Source organism: Neodiprion virginianus, chromosome 2, assembly GCF_021901495.1.
Source record: "Neodiprion virginianus isolate iyNeoVirg1 chromosome 2, iyNeoVirg1.1, whole genome shotgun sequence".
NCBI classification, from domain to species: Eukaryota; Metazoa; Arthropoda; class Insecta; order Hymenoptera; family Diprionidae; genus Neodiprion; species Neodiprion virginianus.
In genome coordinates this window covers 15,394,789-15,414,236 of record NC_060878.1, presented here as the reverse complement: position 1 = coordinate 15,414,236, position 19,448 = coordinate 15,394,789, and the positions used below count along the sequence as shown (strand labels likewise).

The window sequence follows — 19,448 nt, the reverse complement described above, 5'->3', positions numbered from 1 at the left end:
GACTAATTGGACCTTCAGGACCTCAGAAAACGCAGCGAAAAGAGCGTAATACCAACAGGAGAGAAACGGCGAGCGAGAAAGCACCGGCTGAAAAATGTCGAAAACACAGGTTCTCGTTTTTTGGCTGTAACTTTTAATGCGTTGATCGTAGCGTATTGGGACTGCGCCCAATCGATTTCTCTCGCAAAATTACGTCGGAACAGTGCATCAAAGAATTGAGTCCGGCATTTTTTTAAATCGTTGAAATTTCCGTCAGAAGTCTAACGTGGTTAAGTTGAATTTCTTTCGTGATTTTCAGAGCAAAGAACATTTCGACTCGTTAGCTGACTCGTTAACTGAAGAATGAATCTTTGGTCCACGCCTGGCGATCGAAGGGCCTAGCCGCTTGAGTCTGGAATCGGCAGGAAAGATGAAGTGCGTATTTCTTGTCTGGAATGTGAGAACTGAAATCATTATACGTCATATCATATCATCATACATCTTACATCATACATCATACATCGTACATCATACAACGTACATCATACATCATCATACATAGTATGAAAGGTCGAAACCAAAGTTTGGATGTCGGATGTTCAGAAAGTGACGTCACCAATCTAAAATCAGCTAGCCGAATTCCTCAGTCTGGAAACAACCGCGCAGTAGAGCGGACGGATGAGAATCGCGCTCCGCAAATTTCGAGTACCGGGTTCTCAACCTCCCGGATCCCGCGTTTCGGGTCCGCTACGTATTTCGAGTACCGGGTTCTCAACCTCCCGGATCCCGCGCTTCGGGTCCGCTACGCGGTTAAACTCGACTTCCAGGATAAGCGCACCGTGGTTCCTGGTTCGTGTTTACAATAAATTATTTCAATTCGTTTTTCGCGCAACCCCAAATTCGGTAGCTGTCAGTCCGCTAATAAAATTTCTCGACTTCCAGGATAAGCGCTCCGTGGGTCCTGGTTCATGTTTACAATAAATTATTTCAATTCGTTTTTCGCGCAACCCCAAATTCGGTAGCTGTCAGTCCGCTAATAAAATTTCTCGACTTCCAGGATAAGCGCTCCGTGGTTCCTGGTTCATGTTTACAATAAATTATTTCAATTCGTTTTTCGCGCAAGCCCAAATTCGGTAGCTGTCAGTCCGCTAATAAAATTTCTCGACTTCCAGGATAAGCGCTCCGTGGTTCCTGGTTCATGTTTACAATAAATTATTTCAATTCGTTTTTCGCGCAAGCCCATATTCAGTAGCTGTCGGTCCGCTAATAAAATTTCTCGACTTCCAGGATAAACGCTCCGTGGTTCCTGGTTCATGTTTGCAATAAATTATTTCAATTCGTTTTTCGTGCAAGCCCAAATTCGGTAGCTGTCAGTCCGCTAATAAAATTTCTGGACTTCCAGGATAAGCGCTCCGTGGTTCCTGGTTCATGTTTACAATAAATTATTTCAATTCGTTTTTCGCGCAACCCCAAATTCGGTAGCTGTCAGTCCGCTAATAAAATTTCTCGACTTCCAGGATAAGCGCTGCGTGGTTCCTGGTTCATGTTTACAATAAATTATTTCAATTCGTTTTTCGCGCAACCCCAAATTCGGTAGCTGTCAGTCCGCTAATAAAATTTCTCGACTTCCAGGATAAGCGCTCCGTGGTTCCTGGTTCATGTTTACAATAAATTATTTCAATTCGTTTTTCGCGCAAGCCCAAATTCGGTAGCTGTCAGTCCGCTAATAAAATTTCTCGACTTCCAGGATAAGCGCTGCGTGGTTCCTGGTTCATGTTTACAATAAATTATTTCAATTCGTTTTTCGCGCAAGCCCAAATTCGGTAGCTGTCAGTCCGCTAATAAAATTTCTCGACTTCCAGGATAAGCGCTGCGTGGTTCCTGGTTCATGTTTACAATAAATTATTTCAATTCGTTTTTCGCGCAACCCCAAATTCGGTAGCTGTCAGTCCGCTAATAAAATTTCTCGACTTCCAGGATAAGCGCTCCGTGGTTCCTGGTTCATGTTTACAATAAATTATTTCAATTCGTTTTTCGCGCAACCCCAAATTCGGTAGCTGTCAGTCCGCTAATAAAATTTCTCGACTTCCAGGATAAGCGCTCCGTGGTTCCTGGTTCATGTTTACAATAAATTATTTCAATTCGTTTTTCGCGCAAGCCCATATTCAGTAGCTGTCGGTCCGCTAATAAAATTTCTCGACTTCCAGGATAAACGCTCCGTGGTTCCTGGTTCATGTTTGCAATAAATTATTTCAATTCGTTTTTCGCGCAACCCCAAATTCGGTAGCTGTCAGTCCGCTAATAAAATTTCTCGACTTCCAGGATAAGCGCTCCGTGGTTCCTGGTTCATGTTTACAATAAATTATTTCAATTCGTTTTTCGCGCAACCCCAAATTCGGTAGCTGTCAGTCCGCTAATAAAATTTCTCGACTTCCAGGATAAGCGCTCCGTGGTTCCTGGTTCATGTTTACAATAAATTATTTCAATTCGTTTTTCGCGCAACCCTAAATTCGGTAGCTGTCAGTCCGCTAATAAAATTTCTCGACTTCCAGGATAAGCGCTCCGTGGTTCCTGGTTCATGTTTACAATAAATTATTTCAATTCGTTTTTCGCGCAACCCCAAATTCGGTAGCTGTCAGTCCGCTAATAAAATTTCTCGACTTCCAGGATAAGCGCTCCGTGGTTCCTGGTTCATGTTTACAATAAATTATTTCAATTCGTTTTTCGTGCAAGCCCAAATTCGGTAGCTGTCAGTCCGCTAATAAAATTTCTCGACTTCCAGGATAAGCGCTCCGTGGTTCCTGGTTCATGTTTACAATAAATTATTTCAATTCGTTTTTCGCGCAAGCCCAAATTCGGTAGCTGTCAGTCCGCTAATAAAATTTCTCGACTTCCAGGATAAGCGCTCCGTGGTTCCTGGTTCATGTTTACAATAAATTATTTCAATTCGTTTTTCGCGCAAGCCCATATTCAGTAGCTGTCGGTCCGCTAATAAAATTTCTCGACTTCCAGGATAAACGCTCCGTGGTTCCTGGTTCATGTTTGCAATAAATTATTTCAATTCGTTTTTCGTGCAAGCCCAAATTCGGTAGCTGTCAGTCCGCTAATAAAATTTCTGGACTTCCAGGATAAGCGCTCCGTGGTTCCTGGTTCATGTTTACAATAAATTATTTCAATTCGTTTTTCGCGCAACCCCAAATTCGGTAGCTGTCAGTCCGCTAATAAAATTTCTCGACTTCCAGGATAAGCGCTGCGTGGTTCCTGGTTCATGTTTACAATAAATTATTTCAATTCGTTTTTCGCGCAACCCCAAATTCGGTAGCTGTCAGTCCGCTAATAAAATTTCTCGACTTCCAGGATAAGCGCTCCGTGGTTCCTGGTTCATGTTTACAATAAATTATTTCAATTCGTTTTTCGCGCAAGCCCAAATTCGGTAGCTGTCAGTCCGCTAATAAAATTTCTCGACTTCCAGGATAAGCGCTGCGTGGTTCCTGGTTCATGTTTACAATAAATTATTTCAATTCGTTTTTCGCGCAAGCCCAAATTCGGTAGCTGTCAGTCCGCTAATAAAATTTCTCGACTTCCAGGATAAGCGCTGCGTGGTTCCTGGTTCATGTTTACAATAAATTATTTCAATTCGTTTTTCGCGCAACCCCAAATTCGGTAGCTGTCAGTCCGCTAATAAAATTTCTCGACTTCCAGGATAAGCGCTCCGTGGTTCCTGGTTCATGTTTACAATAAATTATTTCAATTCGTTTTTCGCGCAACCCCAAATTCGGTAGCTGTCAGTCCGCTAATAAAATTTCTCGACTTCCAGGATAAGCGCTCCGTGGTTCCTGGTTCATGTTTACAATAAATTATTTCAATTCGTTTTTCGCGCAAGCCCATATTCAGTAGCTGTCGGTCCGCTAATAAAATTTCTCGACTTCCAGGATAAACGCTCCGTGGTTCCTGGTTCATGTTTGCAATAAATTATTTCAATTCGTTTTTCGCGCAACCCCAAATTCGGTAGCTGTCAGTCCGCTAATAAAATTTCTCGACTTCCAGGATAAGCGCTCCGTGGTTCCTGGTTCATGTTTACAATAAATTATTTCAATTCGTTTTTCGCGCAACCCCAAATTCGGTAGCTGTCAGTCCGCTAATAAAATTTCTCGACTTCCAGGATAAGCGCTCCGTGGTTCCTGGTTCATGTTTACAATAAATTATTTCAATTCGTTTTTCGCGCAACCCTAAATTCGGTAGCTGTCAGTCCGCTAATAAAATTTCTCGACTTCCAGGATAAGCGCTCCGTGGTTCCTGGTTCATGTTTACAATAAATTATTTCAATTCGTTTTTCGCGCAACCCCAAATTCGGTAGCTGTCAGTCCGCTAATAAAATTTCTCGACTTCCAGGATAAGCGCTCCGTGGTTCCTGGTTCATGTTTACAATAAATTATTTCAATTCGTTTTTCGCGCAAGCCCAAATTCAGTAGTTTTCAGTACGCTAATAAAATTTCTATAACTTTATAATCTTCTCATAATCTTTCTGGTAGATTATACCGATAATAAAATTATATTAAACCTTACACATTATTTTTGATTTGTTATCATGCTGAAAATATTTATTACTATTCAAGGTATAACCTGAGGTGGTTGAGGGTGGTCGGAGGTGGACGAGGAGGAGGACGAGGAGGACGAGGATTTGTGCAGGGTGAGTAAAACACTTTTATAATATTTGATGGCAATTGTAATTATATTTCATCTGAAATATTACATACTTGTCACATTTACAATAAATTATTTCAATTCATTTTTCGTGCAAGCACATATTCAGTAGCTATGAATAATCTTGTACAATTCATTATATTATTAATTAATTGATTAATTACATTAATCCTTACACAATATTTTTGATGTGTTCCTATACTAAAAATATTCATTACTATTCCAGGTATTACCCGAGGTGGTCGGAGGTGGACGAGGAGGAGGACGAGCTGGACGAGGAGGAGGACCAGGTGGACGAAGAGGAGGACCAGGTGGACGAGGAGGAGGACGAGGTGGCCGAGGAGGAGGCGGGGTGGGTCGTGGGAGAGGACCTCTCCTCTCCTCAGAGGAGGGGGGGGGGAGGGGTAGGGAAGGGGGAGCGGTGGGCGGGGAGAGGGAAGGGACGGGAAGGGAAGGGGCGGGGAGGGGAGGGGAGGAAAGGGGAGGGCGGCGGGGAGGGGCCGGGAGGGAGGGAGGGAGGGAGGGAGGGAGCGAGGGAGGGCGGGAGGGAGGGAGGTTGGGAGGGAGGGAGGGCGGGAGGGAGAGAGAGAGTGGAGGACGTATGTCGATGCGAGCCCGTTAGAGCTAATAGAGCAGTACACCCCCCCCCCCCCACCCGCCCTCCCTCCCTCCCTCCCTCCCTCCCTCCCTCCCGCCCTCCCACCCTCCCTCCCGGCCCCTCCCCGACACCCTCCCCTTTCCTCCCCGCCCCTCCCCGCCCCTCCCCTCCCCTTCCCTTCCCTCTCCCCGCCCACCTCTCCCCCTTCCCGGCCCCTCCCCCTCCCCTCCTCTGAGGAGAGGAGAGGTCCTCTCCCACGACCCACCCCGCCTCCTCCTCGGCCACCTCGTCCTCCTCCTCGTCCACCTGGTCCTCCTCTTCGTCCACCTGGTCCTCCTCCTCGTCCAGCTCGTCCTCCTCCTCGTCCACCTCCGACCACCTCGGGTAATACCTGGAATAGTAATGAATATTTTTAGTATAGGAACACATCAAAAATATTGTGTAAGGATTAATGCAATTAATCAATTAATTAATAATATAATGAATTGTACAAGATTATTCATAGCTACTGAATATGTGCTTGCACGAAAAATGAATTGAAATAATTTATTGTAAATGTGACAAGTATGTAATATTTCAGATGAAATATAATTACAATTGCCATCAAATATTATAAAAGTGTTTTACTCACCCAGCACAAATCCTCGTCCTCCTCGTCCTCCTCCTCGTCCACCTCCGACCACCTTCAACCACCTCAGGTTATACCTTGAATAGTAATAAATATTTTCAGCATGATAACAAATCAAAAATAATGTGTAAGGTTTAATATAATTTTTTTATCGGTATAATCTACCAGAAAGATTATGAGAAGATTATAAAGTTATAGAAATTTTATTAGCGTACTGAAAACTACTGAATTTGGGCTTGCGCGAAAAACGAATTGAAATAATTTATTGTAAACATGAACCAGGAACCACGGAGCGCTTATCCTGGAAGTCGAGAAATTTTATTAGCGGACTGACAGCTACCGAATTTGGGGTTGCGCGAAAAACGAATTGAAATAATTTATTGTAAACATGAACCAGGAACCACGGAGTGCTTATCCTGGAAGTCGAGAAATTTTATTAGCGGACTGACAGCTACCGAATTTGGGGTTGCGCGAAAAACGAATTGAAATAATTTATTGTAAACATGAACCAGGAACCACGGAGCGCTTATCCTGGAAGTCGAGAAATTTTATTAGCGGACTGACAGCTACCGAATTTGGGGTTGCGCGAAAAACGAATTGAAATAATTTATTGTAAACATGAACCAGGAACCACGGAGCGCTTATCCTGGAAGTCGAGAAATTTTATTAGCGGACTGACAGCTACCGAATTTGGGATTGCGCGAAAAACGAATTGAAATAATTTATTGTAAACATGAACCAGGAACCACGAAGCGCTTATCCTGGAAGTCGAGAAATTTTATTAGCGGACTGACAGCTACCGAATTTGGGGTTGCGCGAAAAACGAATTGAAATAATTTATTGTAACCACGAACCAGGAACCACGGTGCGCTTATCCTGGAAGTCGAGTTTAACCGCGTAGCGGACCCGAAGCGCGGGATCCGGGAGGTTGAGAACCCGGTACTCGAAATACGTAGCGGACCCGAAACGCGGGATCCGGGAGGTTGAGAACCCGGTACTCGAAATTTGCGGAGCGCGACTCTCATCCGTCCGCTCTACTGCGCGGTTGTTTCGAGACTGAGGAATTCGGCTAGCTGATTTTGAATTGGTGACGTCACTTTCTGAACATCCGACTTCCAAACTTTGGTTTCGACCTTTAATACTGTGTATGATGATGTATGATGTACGTTGTATGATGATATGATATGATGTATAATGCTTTTAGTTTTCACGTTTCATACAAGAAATACACACTTCATCTCTCCTGCCGATTCCAGACTCAAGCAGCCAGGCCCTTCGATGGTCGGCCGTTGACTGAAGATATATTCTTCAGTGAACGGGTCGACTAATAACGCTGCCGTTCTGCGACAGTTGGATGATGAAAGATTTCGCTCGTATCTTTCAAATGTGTGTTAAAATACACTTTAAGTGTTAAGAAGCGTCGTTCTTTCTCTCCCTATTACCTTTCCAGGTCTTTAAATCACTACGCAGCGTTAAATACCGTCTCATATACGAAGCATCCATTTCGTCTCGTTCAAAATTAGCGCATCCGTGATGTATTACAGTTACTCTGAATTTTTTTCCATCCGAATACTTTTCGATAAACAATTCTGCTCCTCCACCCAACGCAGATACTTCACTTGCGACCAGCTAAAACAACGTTTCGATTCTATGCCTATGAAAATTCAAGATCGAGAGAGCAAATGAAAAGTTGTTGGAATAATTATGAATACTAATGTTATGGAATACATCGAGCGCGCGTCGAATAGAATCCCATTTCGAAATGAATAATTCTTCTCTTTTCATATCATAGCTAAACTAGTAATATAGGTAAATAGGATGGTTGAAGGTGTTCGAAAATGGTAGGACATTTCAAAAGTTAAAGTCGACGATGATCCGATGCATCAATTTTATCGTTACAGATTTTCTTTTTCCATGAGGCATAGAGTATTCAACAACGATAATGCAGTCCTTAAAATTCATCATTCATCTCTGTCTGGAAAGCTAATTCGCAAGGCGTGGTATTCTATTCTATTTGCATTATTAGAAAAATACCCGTACTCTACATACACTGTTTCTAAACTTTTGCTACATTTGGTTTAATCCCCATGCTTCCACAGCACGAATAGTCGGAAATGTTTTTGATTATCCATAATAAAATAAAAGAAGTAACAAAGTTTAAATTTATTGTTAAAGCTCTAATGAATACATCAAACTGCGGTCGAATCAATTCATTTATTATTTGCACATGACCTCTGTATATTTGATAAATTATTCCTAAATACATTGAAACATACGTATTTATAATGAAATATCATGCAATGGGCTGTGTAAAGTATAAACTATAATTTCTATAGAATAGCTGCTTTTATGACGACAGGGCTTTGAGACACAGTTCCGTTCGTCCTCCTCCTCGTCCACCTCCGACCACCTCCAACAATCGCCAACCACCTCGAACAACCACCGATAACCACATCGGGTTGTACCTGGAATAGCAATAAATATTTTCAGTATATGAACACATCAAAAACATTGCGTAAGGATTCATATAATCACAGGTTTTGTTTTTTGGCTGTAACTTTCGATGCGTTGATCGCAGCGTATTGGGACCGCGCCCAATCGATTTCTCTCGCAAAATCACGACGGAATAGTGCATGAAAGAATTTATTCCGGCACTTTTCAAAATCGCGGAAATTTTCGCCAAAAATACAAAGGGGTTAGCCTCACCATTGAATGAAGAATATAAACACAGTCGCTCTCATGGGCTTTAACGTGACAACCGAAAACTGCTCTGTGAGGTATTCCAACGGTATAGTTGAGAACTTATTGCAGAACATCAGAGAGTTTCCGATTTCGACATGATGCTGGCTGCATTCACCTTCTGAGTAACACAGTCTTCGCAATGGTAAGCCCAAGCCAGTACTTGGCCTGAGTGTACTTACCTACTTGTCGGCGATACAAGAAGTTAATAATGAGAATAAATATCTTTCCAAATTCGTAGCAGAACAATGATTTAATTAGAGTATAGGTACCCGAGAGAAGAATGTATACATAGATCATGAATAAAAATAGACGAGATGTAATAATGATGCAGAGACCAAAAATTTTAAACGTATATGCGGTCCATGTACGACATCGATATATATGATTCATTTATGATTAATATGTGATGCAAACTATAAATATCATAATTTTCTAGGAAATATACTAGATTATCTACTATAATCGGCTCGAATATGACAATAAAAGAATTGTTCGTTTCGATACGGGATTCAATGCGACACGCAGTCTATACATCCCATAACAATAATATTCAGAATTAGGAGTACGAATAGGAGTGGGATCAGGAGTAGGAGTAGGAATAGAAGTAGGATCAGGAGTAGGTTCAAGAGTGAGAGTAGGAATAGGAGTAGGATTAGGAATTGGAGTAAGATCGTAGTAGAAGTAGGATTAAGATTGAAGTAGGAGTAGGAGTAGGAGTAGAAGTAGGATCAGGAGTACGAGTAGGAGTAGGAGTAGAAGTAGCGGTGTAAGAGGAGGGTAGGGGCGGAAAGGGTAGGGTAGGGTAGGGTAGGGTGGGTTCTACTCCTGATCCTACACCTACTCCTGATCCCGCTCGTACGCCTGATCCTACTACTACTTCTACTCCTGATACTATTTCTTCACCTGATCCTACACCTACTCCTGATTCTACTCCTGATCCTTCGCCTATTCGTACTTCTACTCCTACTCCTACTCCTACTCCTACTTACACTCCTACTTTTCCTACTTGTACTCCTATTTCTACATCTTCCCCTGATCCTACTCCTGATCCCACTTCTGATCCTACTTCTACTCCTACTCCCACTTCTGATTCTATTCCTGATCCTACTCCTATTCCTACTCCTGATCCTGATGTTACTTCCTCAAATATTATAAAAATGTTAAACTCACCGAGCACAAATCCTCGACTTCTTCTTCCACCTTGTTCTCCTCGTCTTCCTCGTCCTCCTCCTTGTCCACCTCCGACCACCTCCAACCACCGCCAACCACCACGGGTTATACCTGGAATAGTAATAAATATTATCAGTAAATGTACACATCAAAAACATTGTATGAGGATGAGTGTAATTAATTAATGTATTGATAATATAATAAATTTTATTAGCGCATTTATAGCTACTGGATATGTGCTTGCGCGAAAAATGAATTGAAATAATTTATTGTAAACACGACAAATTTGAAAAATTTTAGATGAAATATAATTGTAATTGCCATTAAATATTATAAAAAACTCACCGAGCACAAATCCTTATCCTCCTCGTCCGTCTTGTTCTCCCCGTCTTCCTCGTCCTCCTCCTCGTCCACCTCCGACCACCTCCAACCACCGCCAACCACCTCGGGTTATAGCTGGAATAGTAATGAATAATTTCAGTACAAGAGCACATCAAAAATATTATGTAAGGATTAATATTAATAATTAATTAATTAATAATATAATAAATTTCAGTAGCACATTCATAGCTACTGAGTTGATGCTTGCGTGAAAAATGAATTGAAATAATTTATTGTAAACATGACAAGTTTGAAAAATTTGAGATAAAATATTATTCCAATGGCCATTAAATATTATAAAAATGTTTCACTCACTGTGCAGAAATCCTCGTCCTCCTCCTCCTCGTTCACCTCATGTCCTGGAAGTCGAGTTTTACCAGGTAGTGGACCTTGAGTTCAGAAACTTCGGAGCACTTGTTCTTGAAGTCGAGTTTCACCAGGTAGCGGACCTGGAGCGCAGGAATCATGGAGCGCTTGTCCTGGAAGTCAAGTTCCTGCAGGTAGTGGACCTTCAGCGCAGAAACTACGGAGCGCTTCTCCTGGAAGTCGAGTTTCACCAGGTAGCGGACCTGGAGCGTAAAAACTACGTAGCGCTTGTCCTGGAACTCGAGTTGCATCAGAAAGCGGACCCGGAGCGCAGGATCCAAGAGGTAGAGAACCCGGCACTCGAAATCTGCGGAGCGCGATTCTCATACGTCCGCTCTACTGCGCGATTGTTTCCAGACTGAGGAATTCGGCCAACTGGTTTTAGATCAATCACGTCAAAGGAAAAAAAATTTTGGGCGACGTCACCTTCTGAACATCCGAACATCCAAACTTTGGTTTCGATCTTTAATACTATGTATGTTGTATGATGTATGAAATATCTTGATGTATGATGTATGATGTATGATTTATGATGTACGATGATATGATATGATATGATGTGATGTATAATGATTTTAGTTCCTACATTTCAGACAAGCAATAGGCACTTTATCTTTACTGCGGATTCCAGATTCAAGCGGCTAGGTCCTTCGACGGTCAGCCGTTGGCTAAAGATATATTCTTAAGTTAACGGGTCAGCTAATAACTTTGCCGTTCTGCGACAGTTGGATGATAAAAATTTTTGCCTGTACTTTTCAAATGTGTGTTAAAATACACTCGAAGTTTTCAGAAGCTTCTTTCTATCTTTCCCTATTAATAAAAAAAATTGCCAAAAATCACCTTTTTAGGCTTCAAATCAGGATCAAATACCGTCTCATATACGGAGCATCAATTTCATTTCGATCAAAATTAGCGCATCCGTGATGTATTACAGTTACTCCGCATTTGTTTCCATTCGAACACTTTTCGAAAAACAATTCTGCTTCTCTACCCAACGTAGATACTGCACTTGCGACTAGCTAAAACAGCGTTTCGATCCTGTGCCTACGAAAATTCAAGATCTCGAGAGCAAATAAAAAAGTTTCGGAACAATTATTCATGAAATTGTGAAAATTATGCATGAAATGATTTATTCCAGCACTTCCCTCTGAATATCTAGGGTCCGTGGTATGACTAGAGGTCAGTGGGCTGGCAAGTCTGAATTGAACTACGTGTTGATTCAGTGGTTCTCAGTTGCGTTTTTATCCTAAGAATTGAGTAATCTATGATTGTTAATTGGAAGTATGAATATATGGAGAAAATTAAGAAGCGAGAAGGAAATCGAATAAAGTAGTAGCAGTTTTTCGACATAAGACAATGATCTAATTTATTCCTATTATTCCAGAATCGCGCACTCGTGCATCGTTAAGATGCCTTTTTATACCACAAAACATACTGAAAATGTTGCAGTGTGTCCAGGGTCTTTTTTCTGTACAATAAACAAAAATAAAAAAGATATAGATACTTGATTCAATTCAATCAATTACAGGTATTAAAAGTCTAGAATAATCAGAACGAATGATTGATTATTTTCTTATATCTCTAGCAGCTAGTTATAGAGCTTATAGAGAAGCCCTGTGAAATACGTTGCGGGCAAAGTATGAAGAATGACACCCGAAAAACTTAATATTTCCTTCGTAATTCCTCTGCTGTTGGTCCTACACTCTTCTTGATATCTTTTTGAAATTACCGAGGGTCCAATTAGTGGAAAAAGAGTTCTGCAAAACGATTCTGAGACGAAAAGTTTTGCAGCTCTGAAAATCGCACACGAAAATGGAAAGTTTAAAATAACGAGAAAATTCTTTAATAATCCATGTATATTGAGAAAAATCAACGAATTCATTTTATATGACAAAAAAAAAAAAAACATTACCAACAAATTTGTTGAACAATGTTTTGTTTGAACAATTCATTGACAACTTTTGGGTATTATTACTGTTCAAATTTAATTTTCTTATCGTCTTTATTGTGGTTGATTTATCCGATTTTTATGTTGTCATAACGTATTAATGACTTTTCGAGCCTCCCTTCAGAGAGCTTCACTTGCGGACTGTATTTTAATGACATCTGAAGAGGTGCTAATAAACTAAAATATATCTGTGATCTGTGCAGCTCAGCAATGACTTACATCTGCAGCGCTAACAAACCGACTGATGATAAGTGTTTCGGTTGGTCAGTTACCACATGACTGTTTGCGAATTATTTTGTTGTAACTCTGAAATTGCATTCGGATTTCGGTTTTACCGGGTATTAAATGGAAATATACCGTTGTCGTTCATTTTCTTTATATTGAATTTATTCGTTTGAACATCATCCGCAGTTCGAACGAAAGACTGATGATAAAGTATTTGCGCAAGTAAACACGGATCGATCAACTTGTTATGCACAAAGGCGTGATACTCTTTTAATTGCTGGCATAAACGAGTATCGGATCAACATGTGGACTCATTATAAAGCAGCTCAAAATTTGCCGATAAAAAAATGAGAGAGAAATATAACCCTGCATATACCAATGTCATAAACTTGTCAATAATTTCTGTACAAATGTGATATCCAACCATGAGATAATGAGTTATAAAAATGTATTACCCTGACCACAAATGTAAAACGTACATTTTCAGACGATAAATCATTTTCATCGACTACTTTGTTGAATTGAAGAAAAAATAAATGAACTGATTTTGCAATAATTGATACTTGCAAGCTTAGTCTTATAAATATTAGCTGTCTTAATAAATCTCTTTTTTTTATTTGTAGTCTCGATTTCTCCTTCCATATTTTGCATTTGATATATTGTAGCCATGTATGGATGCAGAGATGCTGAAAAATTACTATATATTCTTCCAGTATCTTATACACTTTGCTTTTTACACCGGTGTCAATATGATTAACATTTTGTTCAAAACAGCATCAGAAACTAGTGCGAACAGTACTGTAAGCGTATTTTAGACGCAAGGTACGGAGACGTTTAAATATTCGCAATATTTGCTGATTGTTCCAGTTTCTTAAGCTCTACGTGCACATTTGTCACTGTAATATCTGTTATACTTTGAACATTACTTTTTGAAAATATAAAATTTCCAAACAAATCGGGGTACAGTGTTTCCATAGAATAGAAGGTCTAGCTGACTTTATTATTTTCAGTATACACAAGAATTAAGAACCGTTTTCATCAAGTTACCAGTGGAATATGTCGGAGGTCAGCGGAATTACTAAAGTTCCGACATTCCGGTACGAAGACAAAGACTTCAACCTTGTCGTCACGACGGCTAACGGATTAAAATCCAGATTTGATTCGTTCCTCACAGAGAAATGGCAAGATGCAAGAGAAAACGGAATATTTTGGGTCGATTTGAACATTCCAAAAGAGAGAACTTTGCCAGGCAATTACGGTTTCTTAGCCCAGGTAAGTTTTCTGACAAGAACGCATAACTTGCAGGTGCAAACATCATTCCGTACTTCGGATCGTTTGCTTAATTTGACAAAATACATCTTTAAATACACTGCAGCTGCATCCGGATAAAGGAAAAAAACGACGGAAGCTCCAAGTGATCACGTCGATGTTACAACCCTTCGATTCCAGAGAATTTAATTTTACGAATTTGCCAAATGAAGAGATCTTGTTTGACGTTGGCAATGGAGATGGGAATGACATCGTGGCTGTAAACGTCAGCCCTTCTGGAATGTACCACAGCTTACTGATCGTCGAGCGATTTAAATGCTTACCACAAAGAGCTACCAGGCATAGTATTGAAAAAGCTGTTGATTTGATGCTCCTGAGTAACTCGCCGTAAATATCATGCTGCGTCATGTGTTATTATTGATATCCACTATTTGATACAGTGTTAATTAAAATTGGATATAAACTCACGTTAATCATTGGAGCTAAATTCATGAACCGAAGCTGTCTTAATTTCGTTTTTAGGTACTTCAGAATAATCTTCAACAGTTCATGTGCGCACGCATCTGTCAATCACTTACACTGGCATTTGTACTATTTGAAACGTGACATGCCGCTTGAATCTATCGTGAGTCTTCAATGAAATCTGATAACAAGTACCATTTTGGTCTGAAAAAACAACAGGTGTTCGATAATTTCAGAAACTCAACCATCTTCGAGGTCCTGTGTTTATGCTGAAGGAATTTCCAGCTAAAGGATTTTGCTTGAAGTTGTCCTCGTTTTCGGATCCCAACGCGATCGGCGATTTAGTTTCGTGGACGTACTTCATCATAGATCGTCTCCACAAGTCCGAAATCCCTTACAGTGTCTGTTTAACCAGAGCTAAGGAAAATATTGGCGATAACGCTTATGAGGATGTTCGGGTTTATATTTGGGGACGAAAGCCTGGAACTAGGGTGACAAACCGCTTCGATTTTGCGCCATCTGTATGCGAGTTTTTTGGACATTTGATAATCACAAGTATGTGTTATGACGATAAGACGAACGTTACTTGCGACGATTAGTCAGGAGCATGCACATTCGATTTTGTTTCAATATAGTATGCTATTAATTTTCTTATTTATCAGGTCGACAACTGTACGACGAATTGACCGAAGAATCGGTGGATAAAATTTTGAACGATCTCACTTCGGATAGCTTCTCGGCTGTGAGAGATGATGTGTTAGGAATGGATCTGAATGGGAAGGAATTGATAATGGCGCCGTGAAGAAATTTACGTCGAGGCGATGTTCCTGTAACATTCCATAATATTGAGCTGTAAAATTCTTTATAATGTATCTGCAAAATCTGTTCAACATCCAGGTACCCGCAAAAGCACCCCCTAATTTACGTTTCATTTGTAACGTTTCCGAACATCCGAGTAACGGAAACTATGTTTCAGCGACATTTAGATTGTAACATTTCATTTGTAGTATACCTGTAAAATCACGGTAATAAAACATATTGTACGTTAGCGTAATGCCACATGAAAGGGTTTTTTTTGTAACGTTTTCCTGACGTCCAAATCTTGGTTCTCATCCATGTTAAATGTAATGAATAATAAATTTTCTCGGGAACTTGGACAGAATTGATCAGATTCAATTTATCAAAATTTGCAACGTTTCGTTGGTTTTATTTATTTTCCAACTTCATCAGGCAAGCTGTAACAGATGTACATAAACTTTAAAATTAAGTTGCATAAAACAATAGACATGATACATGTAAGTTACAAATTTGTAACTTACATGTATCATGTCTATTGTTTTATGCAACTTAATTTTAAAGTTTATGTACATCTATTTATTTTCCAACTTCATCAGGCAAGCTGTAACAGATGTACATAAACTTTAAAATTAAGTTGCATAAAACAATAGACATGATACATGTAAGTTACAAATTTGTAACTTACATGTATCATGTCTATTGTTTTATGCAACTTAATTTTAAAGTTTATGTACATCTGTTACAGCTTGCCTGATGAAGTTGGAAAATAAATAAAACCAACGAAACGTTGCAAATTTTGATAAATTGAATCTGATCAATTCTGTCCAAGTTCCCGAGAAAATTTATTATTCGTTTTCCTGACGTTCACGCAGCGTTTATATCAGAATAATGAAAAAATTGCATTTCTATACTTTTCACGAAACGTTATGCATATTGTCAATAAAACATATTCGAAGAATGTTTATTTATAAACATTTAGGAGCCATTAGGAATATTATATATGACGGCGGCAAAGCAAAAATGGTATAAGTGGGGAGTCTATAAATAAACCCGGCTCTCCTCACGCCGTACTGCAAAAATGTTTGAAATTGTCGACGAGTTAAGCTTGCAAATAAAAAGTTTCAAAAACATTTGTATATTTCAATGATATATTGTATCTTTTCATTCTATTTCTATTATAATGAAATATTGTATATTTCAATAAAACAAAACGTAGCACACGAAACATTTCTGAAACAGTTGGCGACGTTCTTTCGTGTTATATTAAGAATTGACTTTCCAGTTGCCAACATGTGACATTACCAGTATGGATCATACATATTTCAGATAGATTGTTTCTTACAAACGTTCAAGAAATGTTTCAAAAACTTCTTAACCACATAAAAAAGATTCATTTAATTAATACATAGTTTTATGAAACCTACCATATTTATAATAGTCAGTAAAATGATATTTGTGTTTGAATTATAATTGATGCTGAATGTTCTTCTATTCTTTCGATGTTACTCGTACAAAACTTACGCAAGTCGAACTACCATATTTCTGTTGTACGATAAACTTTTCTCCTTGCATTAGTAAACAAATGTGGAAGCTTACCGTATTTTACACCAACGAACCGATAATTGAGAATACGTCATAATTGCGTTACACCTTATAAAACGTAAAAAACGAGATTTCACCGTAGTGAAGAACTAATTAATTAAAAGACAACCCAAAAAACAGAAGTTGATTGTATTTTCAGAATATATTTCGAAACCCATCTTCAAAACCAAGAGCTTACGCAGATATTTGAAAAAAATACCGTATGTACAAATTTCTGTCTTCGCATTTTAATATCATATCCTTGTTACGTCCACTAAAGAAGTTTGTGTAACTTGATATTTGGGTAAATGGAAGGCATCCAAAAACTGAGGCACTCGGGTTTCACAAAAAGTATGCACTATTTATTCGTACGCAATACTCTGTAACATGACTTGCACAGCATTCTCCGAATGTACCGTATAAGCTTACAATTAAATAAAGAACACGCTGTCGTAGTATAATATGAGCAGAAGTTTCGGTAGATTTATAAAGCGTTAATTTATGCTCTTTCGCTGATCATATTAAATTCGAATCGGACAAGACTGCGTATCATTTACTTGGGTAAATGCTGGACAACAGGCCGAAAGCCGTCCTTGTCGGCTGTATAGGTTACCACGTAGGTTTGCCCATCGGGACCAACGAAAGTGAAACTGCCCTTTACCGCCAAACTCTCCTCGTCGGTTCCCTCGTTCACCAATTCAGCGGTCTCTTCCTTTTTCTGGCCATCGCTCAGCTCGTAACTGTATTTGTAACCGCCGACTCCGATGTTGTTATGTTCTTCTTGTTGTACGATGGTTACTTCGTTCGGGCTGCCCTGCGGTGCCGATACTACCGTCCCTAAAATGGCCGCGAAGAAGAGAATCTGAAAATCGAAATTACCCCGTGCTGCACAATCAGGTAATACAACTACATTTCGGCCCCTAATTTCATCAGCGGTCACCTGGCGGTGATAAATGTATCAGAATGACTGTCACGACCGACATGTTTAATTTCAGAACCAATTTTTCAGCCTGTTTTACTTTCGATTGATTCAATGTCATGAAACGAAGGTTTAATAGCGTGTACGAAGTACTCTATACTCTGGTGTTTCGTAATTTAGTAAGATTATTCGAAGCGATCAGCTGATTACCACTCACGACGCCATATTGCCAAATTTATCTAGATATACAATAGATTTTCTTTTTTTATTTTCAGATGGGGAGGAAATCGTCTCGTATCCCGAATGACAACTCGTTTTCATTACATCCAAGATCAATTAGAAGATTCAAATCATTCTGTCAACTGAGGGAAGTGGAGTATTCTACTGAACGTCAGAAATTGGTTGAACAATTATGTTCTTGAACACGGATTTTACCATAAGTTTACAGTAGGTGGAATCGAGTTAGGTTATTGTGTAAATTTTTTTACAAAATGGCGGACCGTCTTTGTCATCGCGGGAAATTCAATAATAAACCAGCCTCTGAATCTTCTATGTATCCGAAGACAATGGACTTTGAGCAATCGTCAATACTTATGACCACTCGAAGTTAGCATGAATAATATTCCTTCTCCTATGTAAAGACGATAAAATACCGCGGATGTGATCTGACGTATCAGAAAAACGTTTTCATCTGCACTTCCACTTTTTTTATAGTAATATAAATTTCGAGAGATCGTTGTGATCCTATTATCCCAGAAGTGGGGATCAAGTTTAACTATAAATATCCACCCCATCTCGCGTAATCGATATCACCCACCGCTATCTTCATGATTATACTGTTTTCTCTCTGTCAGGCAGCAGGTTTTATTCCCTCAGAGATATTTTCTTCTACGGAATATCGGTGACGAATTATAACCAATCTCAGTGTGTGAAACTCGAGACCGGGATAAGAAATAAACGTGGAACTGGTCGTGCACTTTGCGAGTCCCTTTATATAGCTGGAAAATTGTCCTCTTTGCCTTACCCCTTCTTACTGTTTTCTACTGGAAAAATGCGACATTGCAAGGACAGTGTGTATCTTCGCTAGATGCAACGACGCAACCGCATTAACGTACATACGTAAAGTTACTTTCGTCGATTCACTGGCCACTGAGACTAACGTGTTAAAAAAATATCTTCGATCAGGCCAGAGTTATAATTCTGCGTTAAAAATTATTTTCTGGAGTTGGTTAAAACCGAATTTAACTCGTCTAGTTATCTAAATTGAAGCAGCATTTTTAACATATTTACGTTTTATAATTATACGTAGATATGCATATATAAATAAATCAGTAAATTTGTAAACGCAAAAAAAAAAAATGTAAATACAAATAGATGCCATTTTAAATATTTGTCTTGATCATTTGAGCAGCCAACAATTTGGTCAACGTGTAACAGCTGTGTTTAACTTTCGCCGGTTCTTGAGAAGAAAGGTTTGATATATTGTGAAGAACTCGCGTGGCTCTGATTGCTCGCGGGCATTCTTAGCTCATGTTAAAAAAATGTTACATTGCATGTCGATCGGAAATATTTGTGTCTCGATTTATGTTTATCAATTTCATATTAAGGAGCATTTATAACAAGCCTTACTTCCGATGGTTTTATTATATTATTTAATCGCAATTTTCCTCGGTTATTT

General features: G+C 39.4%; 2 protein-coding genes across 4 annotated transcripts; one reads left to right on the top strand and one right to left on the bottom strand.

Annotated features, from left to right (window-relative positions):
* The first annotated feature begins 13,461 nt into the window (after positions 1-13,461).
* On the top strand, positions 13,462-15,564 carry LOC124297676 (GDP-D-glucose phosphorylase 1-like). Of its 3 annotated transcripts, none has more exons than XM_046748945.1 (6): positions 13,462-13,563; positions 13,752-14,013; positions 14,117-14,397; positions 14,533-14,635; positions 14,709-15,027; positions 15,135-15,564. In XM_046748945.1, the coding sequence occupies exons 2-6, from the start codon at positions 13,798-13,800 to the stop codon at positions 15,272-15,274; spliced, it is 1,059 nt and encodes a 352-aa protein (XP_046604901.1). In that variant the 5' UTR covers positions 13,462-13,563; positions 13,752-13,797; the 3' UTR covers positions 15,275-15,564. The 3 variants fall into 3 exon arrangements, with proteins under 3 accessions (XP_046604901.1, XP_046604904.1, XP_046604902.1); XM_046748948.1 differs by having other exon boundaries at positions 14,117-14,349; positions 15,135-15,560; XM_046748946.1 differs by having other exon boundaries at positions 13,502-13,639; positions 15,135-15,560.
* A 1,431-nt stretch (positions 15,565-16,995) lies between these two features.
* Positions 16,996-18,746, bottom strand: LOC124297677 (flexible cuticle protein 12-like). Its single transcript, XM_046748949.1, has 2 exons — positions 18,588-18,746; positions 16,996-17,713 (listed from the first exon to the last, which is right to left on the bottom strand). The coding sequence occupies exons 1-2, from the start codon at positions 18,597-18,599 to the stop codon at positions 17,405-17,407; spliced, it is 321 nt and encodes a 106-aa protein (XP_046604905.1). The 5' UTR covers positions 18,600-18,746; the 3' UTR covers positions 16,996-17,404.
* Between the last annotated feature and the right edge of the window lie 702 nt (positions 18,747-19,448).

Bases quoted from the DNA above. Each gene is read 5' to 3' on its own strand.
- LOC124297676 (XM_046748945.1), top strand. From the start codon at position 13,798: ATGTCGGAGGTCAGCGGAATTACTAAAGTTCCGACATTCCGGTACGAA. The intron at 14,636-14,708 runs GTGAGTCTTCAA...CGATAATTTCAG, and splicing joins ACATGCCGCTTGAATCTATC to AAACTCAACCATCTTCGAGG. The intron at 15,028-15,134 runs GTATGTGTTATG...CTTATTTATCAG, and splicing joins TGGACATTTGATAATCACAA to GTCGACAACTGTACGACGAA.